This window comes from Scatophagus argus, chromosome 8 (genome assembly GCF_020382885.2).
Source record: "Scatophagus argus isolate fScaArg1 chromosome 8, fScaArg1.pri, whole genome shotgun sequence".
NCBI classification, from domain to species: domain Eukaryota; kingdom Metazoa; phylum Chordata; class Actinopteri; family Scatophagidae; genus Scatophagus; species Scatophagus argus.
In genome coordinates this window covers 19,583,201-19,606,503 of record NC_058500.1, presented here as the reverse complement: position 1 = coordinate 19,606,503, position 23,303 = coordinate 19,583,201, and the positions used below count along the sequence as shown (strand labels likewise).

Genomic DNA, 23,303 nt, shown 5'->3' with positions numbered 1-23,303 from the left:
TAATGTATCTTGATGACACTGTAGATTACAGTGTTGATTTTCTGGCTTTTCAGGCTTTCTGGAAAAACTGTTCTATTACTCAAATGTTAAAACTGTAGGAATAACGTTAGTCTCTTTGAAAATGCAACATTTATTCATACTTATTCATAGATCTATGAGGGATTGTGGTTGATAAAGAAAGGCTCGGGTGTATGGATTATTTATTATTTGAGAGTGAAAGTGCAGTGTATTTCTGTACAAAGTCAAAAATTCATCACTTAGTTTACATGTTTTTGCCCATGCCTGTAAGTGTGAATGTCCTGCTGTAGGCTGTCATGATTCATAAACTTCTGGCAATATACAGTAATTATTCATGACAATTAACACCTACTATGTGTGGGTGGGAGCAAACCGAGTCATATTGACATGTTTCAGCAAGCAAGGCGTCTGATTTTTCACTCTGAGAACTGGTAAGGTGTTTACATCATTTGGTTTATTTCCATACGTTGTTTGAGGGTTTATATAGTGAACTGGGTTTATTTTCTGCAAAGGGAAGACGAGGCTACGTGAAGATATACGTTAAGAAATCATCCAGGCTAATTGACATGTTTTTTACTGTAACATAGTGACTGAAGCAGAGTTAAGCCCACGAGAAAGTCAGATGTAGGCCGGAACGCCGATGATATTGCCTTCAAAATAAGGTTTGTTTCATGAATACTGAAATGTAGCCGTATGTGGCATTTTAAAATGGGAGTCAAATGAAACGACAAGTCTTATAAAACAAACAAAAAAAAAATTCAAAAAATATTAGCAACTAAAAATTATGTTTGCAAATGCATTTACACAAGCTAATGGGGTTTTTTTTGTTTACTTTTTGCTGCCAATACTATTCTTATAACCTTCCCTCTTGATTGAGATTAATGGTAGCAAAAACATAAAGACTCTTGTAACTGACAGGTATAGCTATTATGTCTTATATGTGCATTTTACTTTACCTTAGTCTGTTTTTGCGGGTTTGCGTAGCGTGTTAGTTAGATGTTTGTACTCCCACGCGGACATTATTTTGAAAATTCTTGCCGGAAGTAATATGTAGGGGATATTGCATCGTATTTGAGCATTATTTTTGCTTTACCTCCAGAACAAGTGACGGGGGTGCAGGAGAAGTTTTCTCTAGCTTCGCCTTCTCCACTTCATCATGGAGGCCCAGGCACATTTCTCCCGTGAGGAAATCAACAGCACGGTGTGGGAAGTCCCCGAGAAATACACACGGCTCAAACAGATAGGGACCGGGGCGTACGGCTCGGTGTGGTGAGTGACTTGTCATTTACTGAGCCCTGCATGAAGTGTGTGTGTGTGTGTGTGTGTCGTAGTTGGAGCTGGTCTGTGCGTGTGTTAATTCTGTTTAGCGTCAGCCCAGCACTTATTAGTGTTAGCTACACTGGCTGTTTGCTGCCTGTGATGGGCCTGGCTTATGTCCTGTAGTATTCATCAAGACACTGTCAACACTGACAACACAGCTGCTAACTCAGGTTAACAAGTTACACACCTGACACCTTATGACACATCCCAACAGCAAGTATCATGCGTTAGCACGGAGACTACATATCTCATACACGTACCTTATATGTATTTATCCGTACAATTACAGCAGAGATGTAGCTGTTTTAGTCAGTATTAAAGATGGCCACTTTCCACTTTGATATCTGTATACAGTTAAATACAAGGCACAGTGATAATGTGGAAGCCACAGAAACACATCATGTGCATATTACATAATACCTATGCACATACATGTGTGTATGTCAACATTAAACATTCAGTATATTCTTCCTTATTTCATGTGTCTTACATGTATTGTGTAGTACATGTGTAGTAACATACAAGGTACAAAAATTTAACGGCTATACAACAATACAGGGGATCAGGTTTCAAACCATAAGCAAACACATGGCACCATGTAGCTGTTATGTCGTTCACATGTTTCTTTAAGCAAATGCAATAAATATCGAGCACACCCAACATCACTCAATATTATTGATTTACGAATAAGAAATTAAATATATAAATGGAATACAATATATTTGTGATATTGTATGATTTCTTGGTTGTGTCCAATTATTAAAGCCCTTTGAAAAAGTTCATAACATTCTAAAGGTGGTCCATTTTAATATTACACTATTAATAATCCAAGTCAGATGGGACTAATTGTGTAACAGCTGGTGTAATTACAACTGTTATATATACAAGGTTGCTGTGGGACACACTGGGCTCGACATAACTGTAACGCTGTAGCTGGCAGCTGGTGAAGTCGTAAGTTCCCCCAGAAGTATTCAAAAAATACTCAACATGACTACTGTCAATACTAAATTCTTCTACTTTGATTTATTTTACATAAAATAAGTATAATTACAAAATATTTCTTCTTAGATATGGGTCTTAAAAACACATGTGTAATATGTTTGTAATCATAGAATGTAAACTTCTGTTCATGTCATCAAATACCTCACGATGAAAGGAAGAAATCGATTAAGTGTCTCGTTCGTAGCAGACTTTAGTGCCTCTGCTTTCAGAGCTGCAGATATTGGCCTGCTTACTATGGTTACCAGGGTTCCAGGCATTATAGTGTGGGTGCTCGGGTCTGTTAAAGCTTTAAATGTACGACCTTTAAAAGATGCACCATCTGATGAACTAGGCCACCACCATTATCTGTAATTTTGCCAAACTGCACATATCTCATGACAGGCTCAAGGGAATCTACTGACATCGGAAGAAAAGAAACAAATAAACAGAAATATATTTAATAGCTGCATAACTACTACATATGTTAGATGTACAGTAATTATTGTGGATGTTTGTCTTTGTAAAATTGACTTTAATGTCCTTCCCTAGTGCATCAGTGTTGTCCACAGCACTATGCACAAGTGGTGTGTGTAATGTGTGTTGGTGGAAGTGGCTCCAAATAGCCTAACAAGCCTTTCCTCCTACGATTTGGTGCCCTGCAGATCACTGCAGACATGCACATTGCCAAACATTTACATGTACGCTCACTAAACCACAGACCCCCCACTCAGTTAGAGAACGAGACCCACGAGCAGTTCTTCCATCGATGCAAAACTTCTTGCGAGAGTGAAACCTCAAAATAGACTCCCTTGTCATTTTCTCACTGCTGTGACTTCAAAAGAGGGAAATTATAGTGAAACTACAAGACACATGCAGAGTCAACATGCAAAGGTAGTGACTAGTTATTCCATTATTCACCACAGCTCAGCAATAAATGAGAAGACTAAAGAGAAAGTGGCCATCAAGAAGCTCCACAGGCCATTCCAGTCAGAGATCTTTGCTAAAAGAGCCTACCGAGAGCTCCGACTGCTCAAACACATGAAGCATGAAAATGTGAGTAGAGCACATTGCCTACTACCTTTTAACACACTGTAATTTTAATGAGTGTTTTTGGTCTTCATAGTCATCACCTGGCTCTTTCATTCCAACTAGGTGATCGGACTTCTCAATGTGTTTACACCTGCCTCAAGCCTTGATGAAATGCAAGATTTGTGAGTAGTTTCTCTGATGACCTATGTGTTTAGTATTCACCCGAAGAAAAGCCCACTGCAAAATGTTTGGGAACAATTCTTTTTTATCTTGAGGGTTAAAATATAGGTCATACTTCAAGTGATGTAGTACTGTATTCTAATGTATATTGTGGAGCCATTAATATTTTAAAACTTTCAAGATCTGGAAGGCCATTAGCTTTTCAGGACTGGTATGGGCTTTGAACAAAAAGTGAACATGTAAAATGTAAAACACAATAGTAAGCTTTTATACAGCATCATTCAAGAACTAAAGGATGAAGGAACACTAATATGGAAAAATAAGCCCATCATAAAATGTATCAGGTTAGTTAGTAATGTAAGCAGTTTGACAGTGAGCTCAAGTTATCTGTGCTAAATATTTATTTTAGCGTGATGTGGCTTTCAAATCAAGAAAGATAAATATGTTGCTAATAAAACAGACTCTCATCATTGTTCTCACTGGGGAATGTTGAAAAATCAGTTATGGTTTTCTGTCATGATCTTCTTGCTCTCTGCACACACACAAAGTGTGTCACAAAACTATAAACCTAAATATGTAAAAATAACACTTTTTAATATAAAGTACATGAAGATGAAATATGTACTAATTTCATTTAGCACTGAAAATTAGTATTTGAATACTTTTTGAAAGAATTTAGTAAAATGATTATTTCTTTCAAACTGAATTACAGCATTGATTGGGTGTAGATTGGGTGACAGCAGACAGCAAAGGTCAGCCTTTTGTTGTGCTTTAGTTTAGTTTGGTCTTCATGACTGAATAGTGAAAGGTTTAATAGTGTTATTAATGGAGTGTCTGGACCGTTCAGTAGAGGCGGTCATACAATCATACTATTCCTCTCTTGCTCACTCTGTCTCTCTCTCGCTCTCTTTCTCAGCTACCTGGTGATGCCTTATATGTTCACAGACCTTTCGAAGGTGCGAGGTCATCTCTCAGAAGACAAAGTCCAGTTTCTTGTCTACCAGATGCTCTGTGGACTCAGGGTAAGTTGGGGAGACCTGCCTCACAGAAACATACACTTAGCAGGTCTAAGTTTCTAGTCAGTCATGTAACACACTCATGCCAGAATTATACTGTAGGTTAGAGAGCATTGTGTGCTCTTTGATAACATGTATGTATTTATGTATGTGGACACGTAATCCTGTAGTTATGGGGACAAAAATCTGTTCACACAGTCACATTGTGAGGACCTGCCTTACTTATGGGGACAAAATGCAAGTCCCCATATCATAAATCATTAAATATTAGACTTGAAGAGTTGCTTTAAGGTCAGGTTAAGGTAAGGGTTAGAATGAGGCAGGTAATGTTTATTGCTACAGTGAGGTGGTGGTTAAGACTCCAGGATATGAATGCAAGTCTATGCAATGTTCCCAAAAGTGATGGAAACATGACTGTGTGTATGTGTGTGTGTGTGTGTGTGTGTGTTCTCTCTATGCCATATGTAAAAACTGTTTCTGTTGTCTCAAACTGTTTCTCTGTCTCAATCTACCATAAATAAATGCCCTGTCATGCATACATTTTGAATGTGTTCTACATACCCTTTCTCTACCTTTCTGCAGTACATTCACAAGGCTGGAATCATCCACAGGGTAAGTACAAATCGAATGAAACTGTAGAGAGCTGACATTAGAGCTTGGCTGAAGAAAGGGGCTTTATTCAAGCTATTATTAAGAAATTATAATGTGCGCAGTGCTTTGTGTTGGCCCTGATAGCAGACGTGCACCTCTTCCCGTGTAACAGAAAGATGCCGGAATGTTGATTTAACTTGCCGTTGTTATTGAGTCAGAACAAACTCTGCCCCAACAGGTAGTATGAGTTGACTGTTCTGATGTGTGTCTGCACGTCTGGAGATGTTAGGCCACACCATTTAGCGCCACTGCCAAATCACGTGGGTGTGTTTGTGTGTTTCGAGTAAGGAAACCAGGGTTACAGCAATACAGCAGTTTTTATCAGGCAGACATTAATTTCTTTTTATTGCTTGGATATCTCGAGGACATCTCAGTGGCACAATTAATGCAGACTTACCAAAATAACACAAAACATTTGTTCATTCTTGTCATTGTCAAAATACATGAAGTCAAAAATATTGGACAATAGAGCTTTTTTTCTCAATTATGTTAATTATTAACAAAGCTATTGATGAATTGTTGATCAGCACTGAATATTTGTTTGAGATCAGCTGACTGTGTGTTTGTGTGTGTGTTCAGACAGTAGAAAACACGGTCTTGCACACTATGATTCAGTCATCCGTTAAAGTGTTACCCTGCTATTACTCCCTTAATTCCTAATTCAGTGAAAGTGTTAACACCACTCACTAACAGTGCCACACTTATCACATGTTATGTCACAGTATTTTATGAATGACTTTCGACAAATGCTACAGTGAGTCCCCAGTTTAGTGTATAGTTGAGTCACATCATTGAATACCTGTTTAAAATCCCCACAGATGCACTGAGGCAAGCGACTGAGCTGCAGGGATTATAAGCACTAAGTCTACTTTTGATACAGCACAGAAGAAACTCTATAATTTGTTGTTAATCACTATGTACAATGAGTAACCATCACTCAGCTCATTTTCTTTTACAGGATCTTAAGCCTGGAAACTTGGCTGTAAACCAGGACTGCGAACTGAAGGTTTGTACTTGGATAGAAAGGTCCACTGCAGCAGAAAAACAATAGTATCAGCCAGTATGTAAAATGTAATTAAAAAAACAGGATATATGCTATAAAATTCGCAATATTCAGGAAACACCATCTGTTGCTGATGAAAACATTGCATGTAAAAATGAAACCCAATATCAGACAAACAGCAAACATACAGATATTTGTTATATACAGTGTTCCTCTTCCAGACTGTGATTGGTTTCTTTGCTTTCGATGCAGATCCTGGACTTTGGGTTGGCTCGCAGTACTGATGCAGAGATGACGGGCTACGTGGTGACCCGTTGGTACCGGGCACCTGAGGTCATTCTGAACTGGATGCACTACACCCAGACTGGCAAGACAATCGTAGCTGTTACACACTCTTACTTCTGTCCTTGCTGTTGTCTCAGTACTGAGTCAGCCTGTCGGTGCTGTAACTGTAACTGTTTGCTTTTTTGTCATGTGAAAGCATCCTGAGTCCACTTACAGGGGTGTTTTTCTTTTACTGGTGGCTTGTATGGTGCTTAATGGGTCAACAGTTTTCTGTAATCCTGTCATCGTTGCATGACATTTTAGGTAGGATGGGTGTCATCCTGACAATAAATTATTTTCCTAAATCTGTTTGCAGTTGATGCAGATGTGTCCGACAGCTGTCTGATAGTGCTGAGACACGATCGAAGAGCTGTCACTGCAATGAAACTGACTTTCTCAGAATTTATGTTTCTGTAGGAGATAGTGCTTTTTTATATTGTAAACAGCATCTACACAATGGACAGAAACTCTGGCAAGATGACACCCTTCATAGGGCTGTATCACTCACCAAGTATTCCTCAATGTAAAAAATACAATAGATTCTTCACTGTCTCTCATGAATAGGAACTTTGCTCTGGCATACGAATGCCACCTTCCTCATTTCTATTGCACTGAGCTTAACTTAAAACACTCTTAGTGATGTGTATTCTGCTCGGGTTCTTACTGATGTTTTTTTGCATTTCATGTTTATTCTAGTGGACATCTGGTCTGTGGGCTGTATTATGGCAGAAATGATCAATGGAAAAACTCTCTTCAAAGGGAAAGACTGTATCCTTTCATTTTCCTTTTCCCTTAACTGGCAACAATGACATATGTTTCACTGTACAGACGTGGAAATTCACTACATCTTAGACTTTCTTGCATTCACATGTATGTAAACTAAAGGTTATGAACTTCTTTTGAAAATACAAACAAAAACGAGTTACCTCATTAGTATTGGCCATGAGAAGCAGGTAGGTACACTATATTACACGCAGCAAACACAACACTTTTCGTCAGGCAGCATACAATGCAGCCACTGTTGTACTGTATTACATATTACTTTTTCTGCTTGTTTTATGTTCTTTTTTTGCATATGATGCATATGATTACTCTGTTTTATGCACACGCTTGTAAACCACCATTTGCTTATCAAAGTATCAGGACACGTCAAGATTAAAAATCCTTGACTGTAACGCCATTACTACCAGACATGGACCAGCTGACTCAGATCATGAAAGTGACTGGAGTACCAGGACCAGAATTCATACAGAAGCTGGACACTCTGGAGGTAGGACCAATCACAATTAGTGCTATACTTATATCAAAAAAATATACATGTATGTCATGAAACTACTGTTTGACTAAGATGGGGTGTTTTTTTTTCAATATAATCGAACCCAGTGACTGGTATTTCACAAATATTCACGATCAATCCATTTTCTTCTGCATATCCGGGGGTGCAGGGGCATTGGGCTAAGCGGGGTATTACAAGCATCCCTCTCCCCAGCAATGTTTTCCAGCTTCTCCTGGGGGAACCTGAGGCATTACCAGGCCTGATGAGATATGGCATTCCTCCAGTGAGTCCTGGGTCTACCCCAGGGCCTCCCAGTTTCAAGGAGGTGTCCTGGAGGCATCGTAAACAGATGACTTAAACACCTCAGCTGGCTCCTTTTGTTGAAAGGAACGTTAAAGCTGATGAATTTAAATAAATAATAAAAGCCAAGTATACTGTGATTTCCCGCAGTGTTAAGAATGAGAATGTCTCATGGCTAAAATCATTTGGACCACTAAATCCTTCATCAAAGCCCATGAAAATAATATCAGCTAGGCTAAAGCCCACTAGCAGCCATCAGAGGAAGCAATACGTATTACATTACATCCAACATTAACAACATACTAAATATTTTCTCTTTTCTTCTTTAAACTCCCTAGTAATGTGAATAAAATTATAAAATTTGTCCTGAGGGTTGCACTAAATTAAGGAAGTTCGACAAAAATGTGTGGCAGGAAGGGGTAATGGAAAACCAAGTTATTTACAGACAAGGAAATTAATCATAAAACATGAACCTGAAACAAGATTTTACCTATTCAGTCATTTCTTATAAAACCCAGTAACAAGGACTGAACGATAAATGACAGGATTTATTATTGTCGCAATATAGTAAGACAAATAATGAATACATTGACATGCACCAAGATCAGAACTTAGTGCTTATTTACACTCATCAGTGTCCACACATGAAATATAAAATATTTTATGTCTGTAAAATTGAAAAGGTTCAGTATGAGCTGTTGCTTTGATTTGCATTACAATCTTATCAAATGTTGTTTTTGTGGCCCAACTTCCTCTTTTAACTTTAAAAACAGGCCAAAAATTATGTGAAGGCCCTTCCTCGCTATCCCAGGAAAGACTTCTCAACATTGTTCCCAAGAGCCAGTGCAATGGGTGAGTTCAGCCACTGTATTTCCTAGGCTTGGCCCACAATTTTTAATTTTTATCATACAAATTTAGTACGAGTCTTTGCTGTCCACAGTGCTGATCCACCACAGGAAATGATCAAATGATTGATGTTGAAGTAATCACCTGTTTGATTTACTTATAATGTTTAAAATTTTACACTTTCTGTCTCTGAATGATGTTACGACAGCTTTTCCACTTACTGTTCTAAACAATCAGTGTCATGTAGACTAAAAACAGGAGAAGTTCTTTAAGTGGTATATTTTATATGTCTGGCAGCCGCAGAATTACTTCTTTCTTGTATCTTTCAGAATAATCTTAACTTTTTATGTTGAATAGATACCAGACAAATAGCACAATGTTTCCTTTGGACTTGTTATCTTTTTCTTCTGAAAAAACTTGTAACAACCTGGCCTGTACTTATGTCAGTAAAAATGTTTTGTGCATTGACATACAAGTAAGATTTGATAGTTTTTATATTTTATCGAATTGCTACATTATTCTGTACCTCTAACCATTTGCAGGTATCGACCTGCTGGAGAAGATGCTGGTTCTGGACGGAGACGAGAGGCCCACAGCCGAATTAGCTCTGGAGCATCCATATTTCGACACACTGAGGGATCCAGAAGACTTTCCTGAGCCTACGCCATATGATGACAGCCATGACAACGACACACTGACCCTGGATGAGTGGAAGCGTAAGTGGAAAAAGACAATAAGCAAAGATAATTAAAAGACTTTGCCATAATATAGTGTGCAAATTTGAGTAGTGTATGCACAGGCTTCTTATGTGCCCGTCATGTACAGATCTCACAGAAAAGATGTGTTACAGTTATGGTCTCGTTTGCTTACAGCCATTTTACAAATTTCTCACAAAACTGGCCTTTCACTTTTTGTTTTGTGTTATTATATAAACAGAAGTGATACAGTGAACAGCGGGACAGTGTTATTGTCTTTTCAAATGGTTTAAGAGAACATTTTTTTACTCTGTTGGCCATATGGGATGATTTACTACACGAACATTCAGTTGCAGGGCTTCTGTTAATGTAATAATTAATAATTAATGTTAAAATGGCATGCAATACACCACTGATGGCTTTCTGTTTAAATTACTATTGCATTTGTGGACACGCTAAACATGCAGAAAACAAATGGCTTTTCCCCTTTTGCACACAGGGTTATGTTTCAGAGAGGTGAAAAGCTTCGTGCCATTCCCCCGGCGGGACTCCAAGAGGAAAAACACCCTGACTATGTCTCCTTGACCGAATGAATGTCTTACTGATGCCCCAATTTACACAGCATACAGCCGATGGTGCCCTTGTATATGCCAACCATGGTTTCACTCTATTTCTTTTACCCTGGATATGTTTAGATGTTGAATCAGTGTTGAGAGAGTGAAAACTGACATACCTTTTTTTTATGTGCAATTGTTTCCTAAGTGTATTTTGCTCTTCATGTTACACCTTCTTTATCAGTGGATTGTCTTGCAAATTTATTATGACCAAATGTCACAGGGTTTACTGTAAGATTTACTGTAATACTGTTTTCCAATTAAACAATAAGTTTTGTCTTTGCAACAAATGTTGCTGGCAAAGACAGACTACAACAAAAGATTCTAGTCTAAGTCATATCTAGCTAAGATCTCTTGCTATTCAAATTAGCACAGTCTTCAGGTCAAGATAGCATCTTTATATGTCATCCATCCAAATGGTCAGCAAGGGACAAGTTCTGGGTTTTGGCACTGACAGCCCTGAAAAACCCCTTACGAACAAAGATTCCCCAAAATTAGAGGTTACTGTATGAATGTTCAATATGTCAACAGCATCAGGTGGAATATGTGATCATGATGGTGTGGATGATACATTCACTTTGTGGTTCCTTACTTCTCAACTCTAATGTCTGCCATGTATCATAACTTCAGCTTGCACCCAGTTGTAAGTCAAACCCTCGTGGATCTTTCCAGTAAGTAGCAGCTATTAAATATGTACTTGATTGGCTTGGTGCATTTAGCTGCTGTGTGATGTATAATATTGCACAGAGGACATTCGTTAGGGTTAAGATTATTCTGTTTAATTCATTGTATCATGCATTTGACTGGGTATCTTGCACTGGACATATTGCTGCAAATGAGATTCATTTTAACTATGTGATATAAATATGACAACGGTCTGCTGCTTTTTCTCTGAGTACAGGTGTGCACGTGTGTATACAAATAGAATAAACAATTTAGTCCATGAACCTGCATGTATGTGCACGTTTTGTGTACGTAAGATGACTACACTAAGACCAACACGGACGGTGATCTGTCATTGACCCTGCTTTGTGGCTTGCGCGCGAAATCGTGGCCTGGTGACGTCAAGGGGGCGGTACCAACCTGTGTCAGTCTACTGTTATCAAGGTAGCCAACAGCAGCATAGGCTACAATGAAAACGAATGGGACACATTTCGCCTTCAAAATAAAATAAAAAAAGAGGAATAAAGTGACATTTCACTTCGTTCAATTTAATCATGACTGAAAAGCTCGCTTTTAAAGCAATATGCTGTTTTAAAATTATTTATCTTATAATGCACCTTAGAAAAGATAAGAGTTTACACGAGAGAACATTACACGAGAAAACATTTAACATTACACCGACCATCCACAACATTAAAACCACTAACGAGTGACGTGAATAAAATGAATCATCTGTGTATGATACAATGTTCTGCGGGTAAATCTTGGGCTCTGGCAGCCATATGGAGATTCACTTCACCTGTCAGTGGTATTATCGGTGTATACGGAGTGCATAAGAAGATCAGACATCGCCAGATGGCGTTGCTGCAGGGAATAGTAAGATAATATTAAAAAACAAACAAAAAACACTCAATTTAAAAACAGAAAAACACACATTTAAATACCGGGAAACTAAAGCCAATTACAACACACAGAACTATACATAAATAAGAGAGTAGAAAGAGTATCTGCCCCTCGTAGCGCGCCAAATACTTATGAAAAGGACATGATTCCAAGAAATAAAACAACTGGATGTATTTAAATTTGATCTCACGTCAAATGTAATCACTTTGAGCTGCATTAGCGATGAAACACTAAAATTGTATACTCCAGTGAGTTCAAGGACTTTACTTTGAAAGACGTCTCCGGAAGTCTTATGGTTTTACTTTGGCTCATTTCGGTTGAGCACATACTCTGGAACCCAAATAACTAGCCAGCTAGCCAAAGGAGGCTAATATTTCTCTTCATATAATTGGGTCGACAGTAAGCTGTTTCTTAGACTATTAATGCATATATACCACTTGTGTTCTCAGTAAAGTTTGAGGATTGGTTGCTTGCTTCTCACACGCCGCGTTGTGAAGAAACGGAAGTGTTATAAATTGGCGATATATACCGGCTGTACCAGCAAACTGTAGCTGGCTAACGGTAGCTATTAGCCTCTAGACTACAGCAAGTAAGGCGGCTGGATAGGCAACCATTACTGAAGAAGCGTCTTTAGACCGCCGGCTGTCGAGCTACCTGTATTAGTCAGCTGCCATTATAGGTAAGATGACTCAAGTTTTCTACCAAGTGTTTCGTTATTGGAGTTGCTCAGAACTTTTAACTTCATTTTAGCTACGAACGGCTTAACTTCTGCGTCTAGTCAACGTTAAAAAAAACAACAAGCCAGCTAACATTGGTACTGCCCATCGGTTAAAGTTAGCAGGTTAGCTAGCCGATAGCTTTAAGTACTTGTCTCCGTACTTTTATGTCAGAGTACCGGAATACTGTGCCTTTCTCATCCAGATCTGAACAGATGAAGCACTGCTTCAGTGTTACCATACTATTATGAAAATCAAATAGTAGAAGCGCTTTTAACAGTATTTAAAAACTGTAAATATGGCTGACATTTTACTCTCGAAGTAAGGACACTGATCTGTTGAGACCGTGGTATTCTTAAAGCTGATTGGCTCCGATGTGGGTCAGTCAAACTCTACTGAAAACCGATTGGACGTCATCTCTGTGTTGTGGGTAGCCCTGATAGTAGCTAGTTGCCAGACTTTTATGAGATAAAGACAAGAATAATCTGTAGATATTTTTTCCTTTAGCGTTTCCTTTAAGTGTGTATTTATAGCGTAATTCTCAGATGTGAATACCTTGGTCTATGCATTAGCGATAATGAATTGAGTTTTTCTTGATGAGTTGTGTCAAGGAATGTTTTGCAGTACAGGTGGTAGTGACCATATTTCTGTCCTGTAACTGTGCACTAACGTACAACTCACGATAGAAATGTTTTTCTGTGATCGAAGTCAAGAAGGTCAAAACATGTTTAGCCTCTGTAGACTTTAGTATTATGCCATTGTTACAGCTATCGTATTAGATTTTGCTTAGACCTGTAATATTATAAAGATCACAAGAAGAAATTAGGCTGTTAGCAAATCTGTCTAGCTAAGAATAAGTGATTACTGAATGATTCTTTAAAATCATGTAGAGACTAGAATAGAATGCCTTTATTGTCACTATACACATGTACAGTGAGATTAAAAAAGAAATTACTACTGTAGCATCATCAAATTTGTATGCTTAAATGTACAATATACATCATGTGTTTTGTATGCTGTATGTTATTTACAGTCTGACAATACAGTTTTATTATATTAATTTATTTCATTTTAAATCAGGAGGGAAAGTGTGATCAGTGGCCTATGAGGAAGCCACGTCGAAAAGGCCAGGTGGCTTCGGGAGGTGGAGCCGATGCCAGGAAATCCAATGGGGCAGCTGGTGGGCGTGGGGCCGCCCGGCAGCGTTCCCCATCCCCTTACAGCCTCAAAGCATCTCCAAGCAGAGAAACGCTGACTTACGCCCAGGCCCAGAAGGTGGTGGAGGTGGAACTCGATGGTAGACTTCATCGCATTTCTATTCTGGAGCCCTTGGAGATCATCACTGAAGATGAGATGATGGCTCAGGACATTAGTGAGTGCAACAGCAACAAGGAGAACAGTGAGCACTCATCATCTCCCACCAGCAGTGCTCAAACTGTTCGCAAGCCCGTCACACCCCGAGGCCGCAGGAAAGACTCCAGATGTCCTCCTGTCAAGTCACCACCACCTTCTAAGAACCACTACCCCAATTCTCATCCACAAACACCTGAAAAGTTAAACACATCACACCACCACCACATGACCCTTCCTGAACCTACGTTTCATGTTCTAGAAACATTTGTGCCAGTTGAGGCACCTCCTCTGCCTACAGCATATTATCGTTACATTGAACGCGTAGCTGAGGATCAGGAAGCTGAGGCAGAATATGACATGGACGAAGAAGACGCTGCCTGGCTGGAGATGGTAAATGCTTGCCGGGCATCAGAGGGTTACTCACCCGTCTCACCAGACACCTTTGAGCTGCTGGTGGACCGGCTAGAGGAGGAGGCGTATCAGGAAGCCCGCAGCCGGGTGCCCTCTCAGAGCACTATTGACGATGATGCCTTTTGTTGTGTGTGCCTGGATGATGAGTGCCTCAACAGCAACGTCATCCTCTTTTGCGACTCCTGCAACCTGGCTGTGCATCAGGAGTGTTACGGAGTGCCCTACATCCCTGAAGGTCAGTGGCTGTGCCGCTGCTGCCTCCAGTCCCCTCAGAAACCTGTTGACTGTGTTCTATGTCCAAACCGTGGTGGCGCCTTCAAGCAAACAAGCGACGGGCGCTGGGCACATGTGGTCTGTGCCATCTGGATCCCTGAAGTCTGCTTTGCCAACACAGTTTTTCTAGAACCGGTGGAAGGGGTCAGTAACATTCCCCCTGCACGTTGGAAACTGACCTGTTACTTGTGCAAGCAGAAGGGCCGTGGTGCATCAATTCAGTGCCACAAGGCCAACTGTTACACTGCGTTTCATGTCACGTGTGCTCAACGCGCTGGTCTGTTTATGAAGATTGACCCCGTGCGAGAGACAAACGTCAACGGGACCACTTTCTCTGTTAAGAAGACAGCATTCTGTGAGACCCATTCGCCACCAGGACAAGAGACTATTTCAGATGAGGAGAGCGAAGGACGAGTGGTGGGCAGCAGAGGGAGGGCTAGTAGAGGACGGAGTGCCTACACAGAAGGTCCTGTAACACCAAAAAAAGGCAGAAAGTCTGAAGATGATGCCAAGACAGATAAAAAGAAAGGGAAGAAAAGCACAGAGTCAACAGCACAAGTGACCGTGCCTCAGATCCCCACAAGCAGGTTAGATTTTCTTTTGTTTTGAATGAAATAAAATGCTGAGCTTGTGTTGTTGTTAGCAAAAAATAAACTATTTTTACTCTTTATTTTTGATGCCCGAATTGATGTGAGTCGTGTTGGCAGTACCAACCTGCATATATCTCTGTTATACAGGCTGAATACCCTTTGCAAAGGAACCATCCTGCAGAGGAAAAACCAGTTCATGCAGAGGCTGCACAGCTACTGGTTACTTAAACGTCAGTCAAGGAACGGTGTGCCGCTGGTCCGGCGTTTACACTCTAACATCCAATCCCAAAGGAATCCCGAACAGGTCAGGGTAGGAAACAGAGCTACAACCTTTTTTTGGCATGGTTTTTTGGCGATGGTATTATTATTTGTGATCTAACATTTTCTAAAATTCACAGATTACCTTTAGATACATCTCTTATACTGTTTTTATATGATGGAGCTCAAAAAAATGTGTTGTACTTCGTAGCCTGAGGTGGATGAGAAGGTTTCTGCTGCAAGAGAAGCACTGAGATATTGGCAGAAGCTGCGGCATGACCTTGAAAAAGCCAGGCTGCTAGTGGAGCTCATCCGCAAGAGGGAGAAACTCAAACGGGAACAGGTAAAGTACATGGAACAGGATTGGTGACTTACTGAAAATGTGAAGATCCAAAGTACATAAATTACAGCCATTTAAAATTTTATGGTCTCCAGTATAGCCTGAAGTTCTGAGATTTTTGGTTTTCTTTGCATGCCTGATAGAAAGTACATGTTCACATCTCTATCAGATGGCACTGTCCCATCTGCACAACTAAGCGGCAAAACAAACCAGCAGCTGGCTGCTATGAATGTGTAGAACTGCTTTACCAAAAGGAAAAACAACCAAACCCCTTTAAAAGGAAGTTGACAACTATACATATGATGTACTGGGTAGCCAGTGGAAATCTGACCATGTGAGAACAATAGTCTGGTTGTCTTTGGACAACTTTGTACTTGTAGAATATTGTGATTTTATCACATTTCATAGAGTAACCTGGCTTGGTTAGTTCACATTATCACAGGCGATCACCTCCCTTCTCAGTCTTTGGCTGTCTATGGAAACTGTTTTAGTTGTAACTTTCACATTTGTTGACATCACATGCGTATCCTGTGGCAACTGCAGGTCAAAGTTCACCAGGCGGCTCTGGAGATGAAACTGACTCCGATGTTGGTGCTGCTCCGCTCCACTCTGCAGCAGTTACAGGAGAAGGATGCAGCTCAGATCTTTGCACAGCCAGTCAACATCACGGAGGTCAGACACTGAGACAGCTGTTTCCAGAATTGTTCTCCCATTTCAAATACTTCCTTAAATGGCATCCTGATGTTACTTAACAAAGGAACACTGGTTCCTGTTTGTCTTGTTTTGTCCATCATTTTGGCAGATGATTCTAAATACCACGATGCACATGAACCTTGACTGCTGTTGCTATGAACCCAGACAAAAGCACAAATTAACTACAGACCAAACACGGCTCCATAGTTGCTGAATTCACCCAGAAATCAAAAGTGAAGCGATTTAAGATTGAAAATCAGTTTGATCGACAGCATAGCCTTCAAGTCCTGCCCATTGTTACAGGGGCATGTGATGGAATGTTACGTTTGATAACTCAATATTTCTTGCTTAAATACACTTTAGGAGTCCTAGTTAACCCCTCCCCTAAAGTGTTTATATACCCAGGCTTGTACCCCCAACTTAGTAGATGTGGTCTGGAATCAGGACGACCAAAATAGCTCCTCTCACTTAGCAATTCTATAGGACATTAGAAAGAAAATCATTTTAACTCCACAGGGTTCAATCTTGATTAAATTTTTCCAGCATGTGTCCATTCTCTTTGTTAATACTTTTGTTGTGCTGTGCCTTGTCCCCAGGTCCCAGACTACCTGGAGTTCATCAGCCAGCCCATGGACTTTTCCACTATGCACACTAAGCTGGAGAGTCATGCCTACCGCTCAGTGACTGACCTGGAAGTCGATTTCAACCTGATGGTGTCGAACTGCCTCCTCTACAACACTAAGGACACAGTCTTCCACCGGGCAGCGCTGCGTCTTCGAGACTTAGGGGGAGCCATACTGCGTCACGCTCAACGACAAGCCACCAACACCGGCCTGGACCTAGACACCGGCATGCTACTCCCAGAGTCACCGCAGAAACGAGACTTTTACAGCTGCACCTGGGAGGATGGTAAGTCACAGTGGTGGTAGTCAGCAGGACACTTGAACACATGATGTGAACATGAACATATGATTTAATACTTTGTTACAAGGTCTATGATCCAGTACAATTAAGAAACAATTATTTTGATGATAATGCGTCAGTGCACTGCAACTCAAAGTTGAGTAGACAGGACTAAAAGTTAGCTCAGCTTATGTTGAGATTTGCTATTTTAAAATGTACATGAAGTGTGAGTGTCACTAACAGCACCTAAACAGAAAATATTGTTGTTTTCACTGTTTATTTTAGGTTCTAAGTGAGAACCAACAGCCCTCCTCCAAAAATAACTACAGCTTGTTTGTTAATAAGCAATGGTTGCATTTTTCACTGAATGGCTGCTAAGTGGGAATTGTGCATCTCAGTCTGAGAAGGGCTGTAAAAATGCTCAATGGGATTTTGTTTGTGATTTCAAATTAGAGGAGTTAGTCTGTTCCTCCAGGTAACACTAATATCAGGACCAGGACTGCCAGTATATGGCACTGTTGCATGTTTCATTTTGCATATCGCACTTCTGTTGATTTCAGGCTGCTGTATATGAAGTAGACTTTTAGTGGTGTGGCAGTTTCTTGTGTGAGGGACCTTTCTTTTGAGTGGTTTGAATGAGGTATGACATGTATCAAGGTAGCTCTTAGACAGTGTATTTCAGGGCCCAACAGTGCTACTGTCACATTCTTATTTGCCTCTACTAACAACTGGATAAATAAGTACAATGTAAGATTACAACCTATCGCTAATCTCTGCCCCGCATTCCACAAGGCACAGTGCACCATCACAGTCAAGTTTTTTTGTGATAACACACCAAGTAGCAGCAGAGAAAGGTGAACAATGCTGAAAAATGTATGTATAGGATGTGCTGTAAGTTAATGTTTGTCATAAGAATAAGTATATCAGTAGCTTCTGAATAGGGCAGTGAATAATGTTTATGTGACTGAGTGAAAAAGAGCAAACAGAAAAGTGGCAGCAAATGTTAGCAGAGCAGAGAAAGTGTTTAGCAGTAAATTATCTGGGCAATCCCACTGATTTTTATTTTGAGAAAAATAAGAGCTGGATTTTAATCAACACAGTGCCTCTTTCGCTGCTCGCTGATTATTTAATTGGATGTCTCCTTCCTTTCTGTTTTCTGGATCCATCAGTTGATCACTGCTTCTCTCAGTGATGCTTTGTAAAGGGTCTCAAAACTGAATATTGTATGCCTGCTTATAAACTGTTTACGGCACGTGTGGTGGGTTAGGTAATCACCTTCAATTAAAAGATTATCAGTATTAAATTCATATTTGTTGCCCCTTCATGGAACATGTTTCACCGTTAGACTCACTCCTTCCTGTTCTGCCCAGTTGACAGTGTGTTGGATCCAGATAACCGGCTTCATATGACAGTGGAGGAACAGCTGAAGGAGCTGTTGGAAAAGCTGGACTTTGTTACCTCCATGCGATGCAGTGGAGCCCGAACTCGACGCATTCGCTTGCTTCGTCGCGAGATCAACAACATCCGCTACAGGCAGGGCCAACATCCCCGCCACAATGGACATCTGAAGGATGATGATGAGGATGATGAGGATGATGATGAAGATGATAACAAAGATGCCAAAGCAGACAATGGCCTTTCGTCTTCAGACAAAGGTGGGTGATGAAAAGCAGTGATGTTTCAACAGTATGAAAATGCCAATGCATGAACCTTTGAAAGCCTCTTAATAACTCTTTTATTCAATGAGACCAGTTGTGAAAATGAGCTAACGGAACATTGTCCTCAGGTAATTGAGCCAGGGTCCCCCCCACGCACCAACCCCAACCACCCCACTGTCTCCAGTCTAGTAAGTAGGGGCCCACAGAGTCTCGTTAGCCATGGCTGCCTCACAACCCCTCTCTCCCAATACACTCTTTGTCTGCACCTCTTCAATACATCAATCTCATGGACTCACCACTCTCCATTGGCCACAGTCATGCCATATCATCCCACCTCTGACTACAGACTAGTCCTGTCAAACAGTCTCTTGCTACTGTAGAGGAGGGCAGGAGAACACCTGTGATTTGTGTCAGTTGACTCATAAAATACTGCCATGTTACCATGTGGATGGTGTACAGTTGTGAGAGCAAAGTTATTTACCACTCGTCTTGATAAGGTCCTCCATATCTACAGAATACGTCAACTCCCTCTGCGCTGTGGTTAGACTCTTAGAATGAAGTCATTTTGAAGTGACACCATTTTCCAGTGTGAATACTACACCGTCACATCACACTACATACTAAATGGGCATTCATTTCATATAAACGCTGAGAGAAATTGAATTTCATTTTTCTTCTCTAATCTTCCAGAAGACATCAAATCCACCTCACCCCCGACACTGGAACCTACAGGACCGGCTCCTCCCCCACGACAGGGGGACGCACCTCTGGAGCCACCCACCCTGCGGCCAATCACAGGGGAGCCCCTGTCCCCCAGCTGGCCCTGCAAACGGCTAAAACTGGACACTGACCTCTCAGACAGCGCCGCAGAGAACATTAATTGCACTAAAGCACAGGAGCGGCCAGCGTCACCTCCTCCTGATTTGCACAGTGAAGGACAGACGATGTCCAACGGCCTCCCAGAGCTCAATACACCTCCACGGCCCAGCAGTGGGGGAGTTGGACGACGAACCTCTGTGTTGTTCAAGAAGGCAAAAAATGGAGCCAAGCTGTTTAGAGAGCGAGACGGCCCCTTGCTGAATGGAAAAGGGCCGCAGGATGGTGATACAAGCAACACCCCTACAGCACCCAGTTCTGCAGCCAGTACCCCGTGCTCCACACCTTTGTCCACGCCATCCAAGACCCCACAGAAAAGCCCAGGACCCTCCAACCTCATTGAAAAATGGACCCCCAGTCGAGACACGTGCTCAGATAGCGAGCTGGAGAAAACACCAAATCATTCACTGGAAAGTGGTGAGAAGCTTTTTTCAGTTACTGACATTGGACTTTTCTTCTCCCCGATATCCTCTTCAGTGATTTGTCATAGAACTGACCACCTGTTGAAGACGGTGTGATCATATAGCCACCAGTGGACAAGTCTCAACAGGGTTGTATGACTTGTTAGAGTGCAGTTACAGTAAGGTTAAATTTAGCTCCATTCTCGCTTCTTCTCGCCTCTTCTGCAAGAGATGAAGGAGCAGTTGCCTTTTTTTGTGTGTCACCTTGTTTATCAACCCAGGTAGCTAGCTAATGCTAGTTAGACATTTTACAACATGTCAGACTTAACATGGTGTAGCAATCATTTATCCTTGGATCACAGTATAAGAACTTGTTTTTGCTGTCCACAGTCTACTTGATCAACAAAACAAATATTGTCTAATCCCACCTCCAGCCACTCGTATCTGTGATTAATGTGGGCTGTACTCTTGTAGTATGGTTGTTGTTGTAGCACTGTACTGTGTTTTTCATTTTGACATTCATTGAGACCAAGCATATCTGTACTTAGATGTCCCCTTTTCTGCGCTGGTCATGCTCATACTTCTGAGTTTTCTCTTATTTTCCTTCAGGACTGACCAACGGCTTTAACAAGGCCAAAGACGGCGGGTCTGACTCTGAGTACAGGCCTTGTCCGCTCCTCCACAAAGAAATGTAAGACACAGCACATCTGTCATCAGTGGTTGCTTGGTTATCATAATGATTGACAACACATTGACAATACAACGTTCTGTCTCACAGCAGCTCACCACCCAGACGAAGCCTTGGGAAACCAGCTCTTTCCAAAATCCCCTTCTTGGAGATAGTCAATGGAGACTCAGATTACACTGGTATGTCTTTTTTTGTTTTTTCTGTTCATTCACCTTAATTTAAATTGCTGTGTGTCAACCTCTTTTCCCTTTATTTTCTTGTTCACAAATGTGCTTTAAGCATAGGAAAGTTTTTGTCACAAAATGTATCGCACTACTCTGTATAACCTTACTGAGAAAATATATGTGTGAATGTCCTGTTTCCTGTTATTGTGTCATTTCCTTGTTATTCATAAAAGATTGTCACCATCTACTTTTTTTGCAGGCAATAGCAGCCAAATATCTGAGGATGAGACCGAGCTGGAGCCTCTGGAGCTGGTTTGGGCCAAGTGTCGGGGATATCCCTCCTATCCTGCTCTGGTAAACCCTTTTTCTACCTAATGTGGCTGAAACACCACCTAATATAAGCTCTTAAATACACCTTTCACCAAACAATGTTTAGAAGAGTCAAAATGAGTTCAACGCTGATATAAACAAAAATCAGCAGATCCCTGGGACCGAAGAGCAGCTGTGTGTAGTGCCCGAAACAGACCTAAATTCCTTGTAAGACTGACTGTGTGTTCATTCCAGATCGTCGACCCAGAGATGCCCGAGGAGGGCCTGCTGCACAATGGCGTGCCCATCCCTGTCCCACCCAAAGACGTCCTCCGTCTGGGGGAGCAGAGGCAGGAGGAGACCAGCGAGCGGCTTTACCTGGTGCTCTTCTTTGACAACAAGCGGACATGGTGAGGTTCAAACAGACATGATTAAATGCATTCCAACAGACCAGACAGGTTCTGTAGTTAAATGCACTTCAGCGGGCGGGCAGGGGGCATAACTGCTGTACTTGGTAAAAGTTGTTATTTTGCCTGTTAAATTTAAGGCTATTTTCAGATAACTTAAATCTAATATAACGTACTGGATTTTAAGTTAAGTCCAAAATATACAGACACAACAGGTCCAGTGAAAGTGTTCATCATTACTCCGTTTTCAAGTCTAAATAAACAATCTAAATCTGTTTTTGGTGCTGTAGGCAGTGGCTCCCACGCAACAAGGTGACACCCTTGGGAGTAGACGACACGGCAGATAAACTGCGTATTATGGAGGGCCGTAAGTCGAGCATCCGCAAATCTGTTCAGGTGGCATACGACCGTGCCATGATCCACCAGAGCAGAGTCAGCCACAGCCACGGCTTTGTGGCCTCCAACTACCTTTAGAGGGCGACGGTGAGACCACATCCTGCCACTATGCATTTCTCTTTGGTCTTAAAGCAGCAGGTGGGCCGAGTGCCGCTGTCAGTCAAACTTATACTCACACTGTGGTCTGAAGAGGTTGCCGTGGCAGCACAGAGTTACTGGACTGTAGTTCTTTACCAAACCACTAGTGTCTGATACACGGGAGCGGTGGCATTTGCCCTCGTGTGATCGCTGTAGACGTGGAGCTCCATGTCTGAATGAAGTTGCCTGTAGGTCCCATGTTGCTGCAGAAAGTAAGCGTTAATGCCCTGTTCAGGGATGTGTCGAGGTATCTGCTTACTTCTCCTGGATGTGTTGAAGCTGTATGTCTGGATCAAATGTAAAAGTATTCCCCTCTATTTTGTATAATGCTACTGCCAAGGAATCAAACTGTCAGAAAAGAGATTGGAAATATTTATATGAAACGCAGAAGACATATGAATGGAGAACTGCCATCTTTTATACAAGAGCTTTTTACATTTTAATCTTTTACAAAGACACTTGTATATTATAAAGGCACACTTTGTGTACATAAGTATGTGTATTATCAAACTCATTTTAATTTAATGTCGCTGTTTTAAAATGCGTATTTCAATCAACCCACGAGGGGCAAAGCGAGGCTGTGTATATTTGTGGAGATAAAATAATTCCTGACTTGCTGCAGTGTACTTAGCTGGTCATTTATGTAATTTCATTGTGCTGTGTGTGTGTATGTATGTGTGTGTATGTACATTTAGAGCATACAACACAATGAGCCATTGTTCTTTATATTTGAATTCTCTTTTTGATACAGAGAGAAATAATTTATTTATGGGAGACAGAAATATAGAAATAAAGCTATATTGGTTAAAGTTGAGAATTAAATCTTATTTAAAACAAATGTAGTAAGGTTTAAAAAAAAAAAACATACAGCCAGCCAACAGTTGAGTCCACGGATTCCTTTGATTTGAAT

General features: G+C 40.9%; 2 protein-coding genes across 6 annotated transcripts; both read left to right on the top strand.

Annotated features, from left to right (window-relative positions):
* The first annotated feature begins 605 nt into the window (after positions 1-605).
* Positions 606-10,573, top strand: mapk13 (mitogen-activated protein kinase 13). The gene is made up of 13 exons (XM_046397102.1): positions 606-680; positions 1,118-1,287; positions 3,243-3,372; positions 3,472-3,530; positions 4,445-4,550; positions 5,127-5,156; positions 6,154-6,201; positions 6,451-6,565; positions 7,219-7,290; positions 7,713-7,792; positions 8,872-8,950; positions 9,487-9,660; positions 10,139-10,573. The coding sequence occupies exons 2-13, from the start codon at positions 1,175-1,177 to the stop codon at positions 10,222-10,224; spliced, it is 1,092 nt and encodes a 363-aa protein (XP_046253058.1). The 5' UTR covers positions 606-680; positions 1,118-1,174; the 3' UTR covers positions 10,225-10,573.
* A 1,553-nt stretch (positions 10,574-12,126) lies between these two features.
* brpf3b (bromodomain and PHD finger containing, 3b) lies at positions 12,127-23,244 on the top strand. Of its 5 annotated transcripts, none has more exons than XM_046395814.1 (13): positions 12,127-12,498; positions 13,616-15,159; positions 15,310-15,466; positions 15,632-15,763; positions 16,304-16,432; positions 17,050-17,362; positions 18,727-19,011; positions 19,705-20,307; positions 20,901-20,982; positions 21,073-21,158; positions 21,403-21,497; positions 21,708-21,862; positions 22,150-23,244. In XM_046395814.1, exons 2-13 carry the CDS (start codon positions 13,640-13,642, stop codon positions 22,331-22,333), a joined length of 3,741 nt encoding a protein of 1,246 aa, XP_046251770.1. In that variant the 5' UTR covers positions 12,127-12,498; positions 13,616-13,639; the 3' UTR covers positions 22,334-23,244. The 5 variants fall into 5 exon arrangements, with proteins under 5 accessions (XP_046251770.1, XP_046251769.1, XP_046251766.1 ...); XM_046395813.1 differs by having other exon boundaries at positions 21,070-21,158; XM_046395810.1 differs by having other exon boundaries at positions 15,310-15,472; positions 19,708-20,307; positions 21,070-21,158.
* The last annotated feature ends 59 nt before the right edge of the window (positions 23,245-23,303 follow it).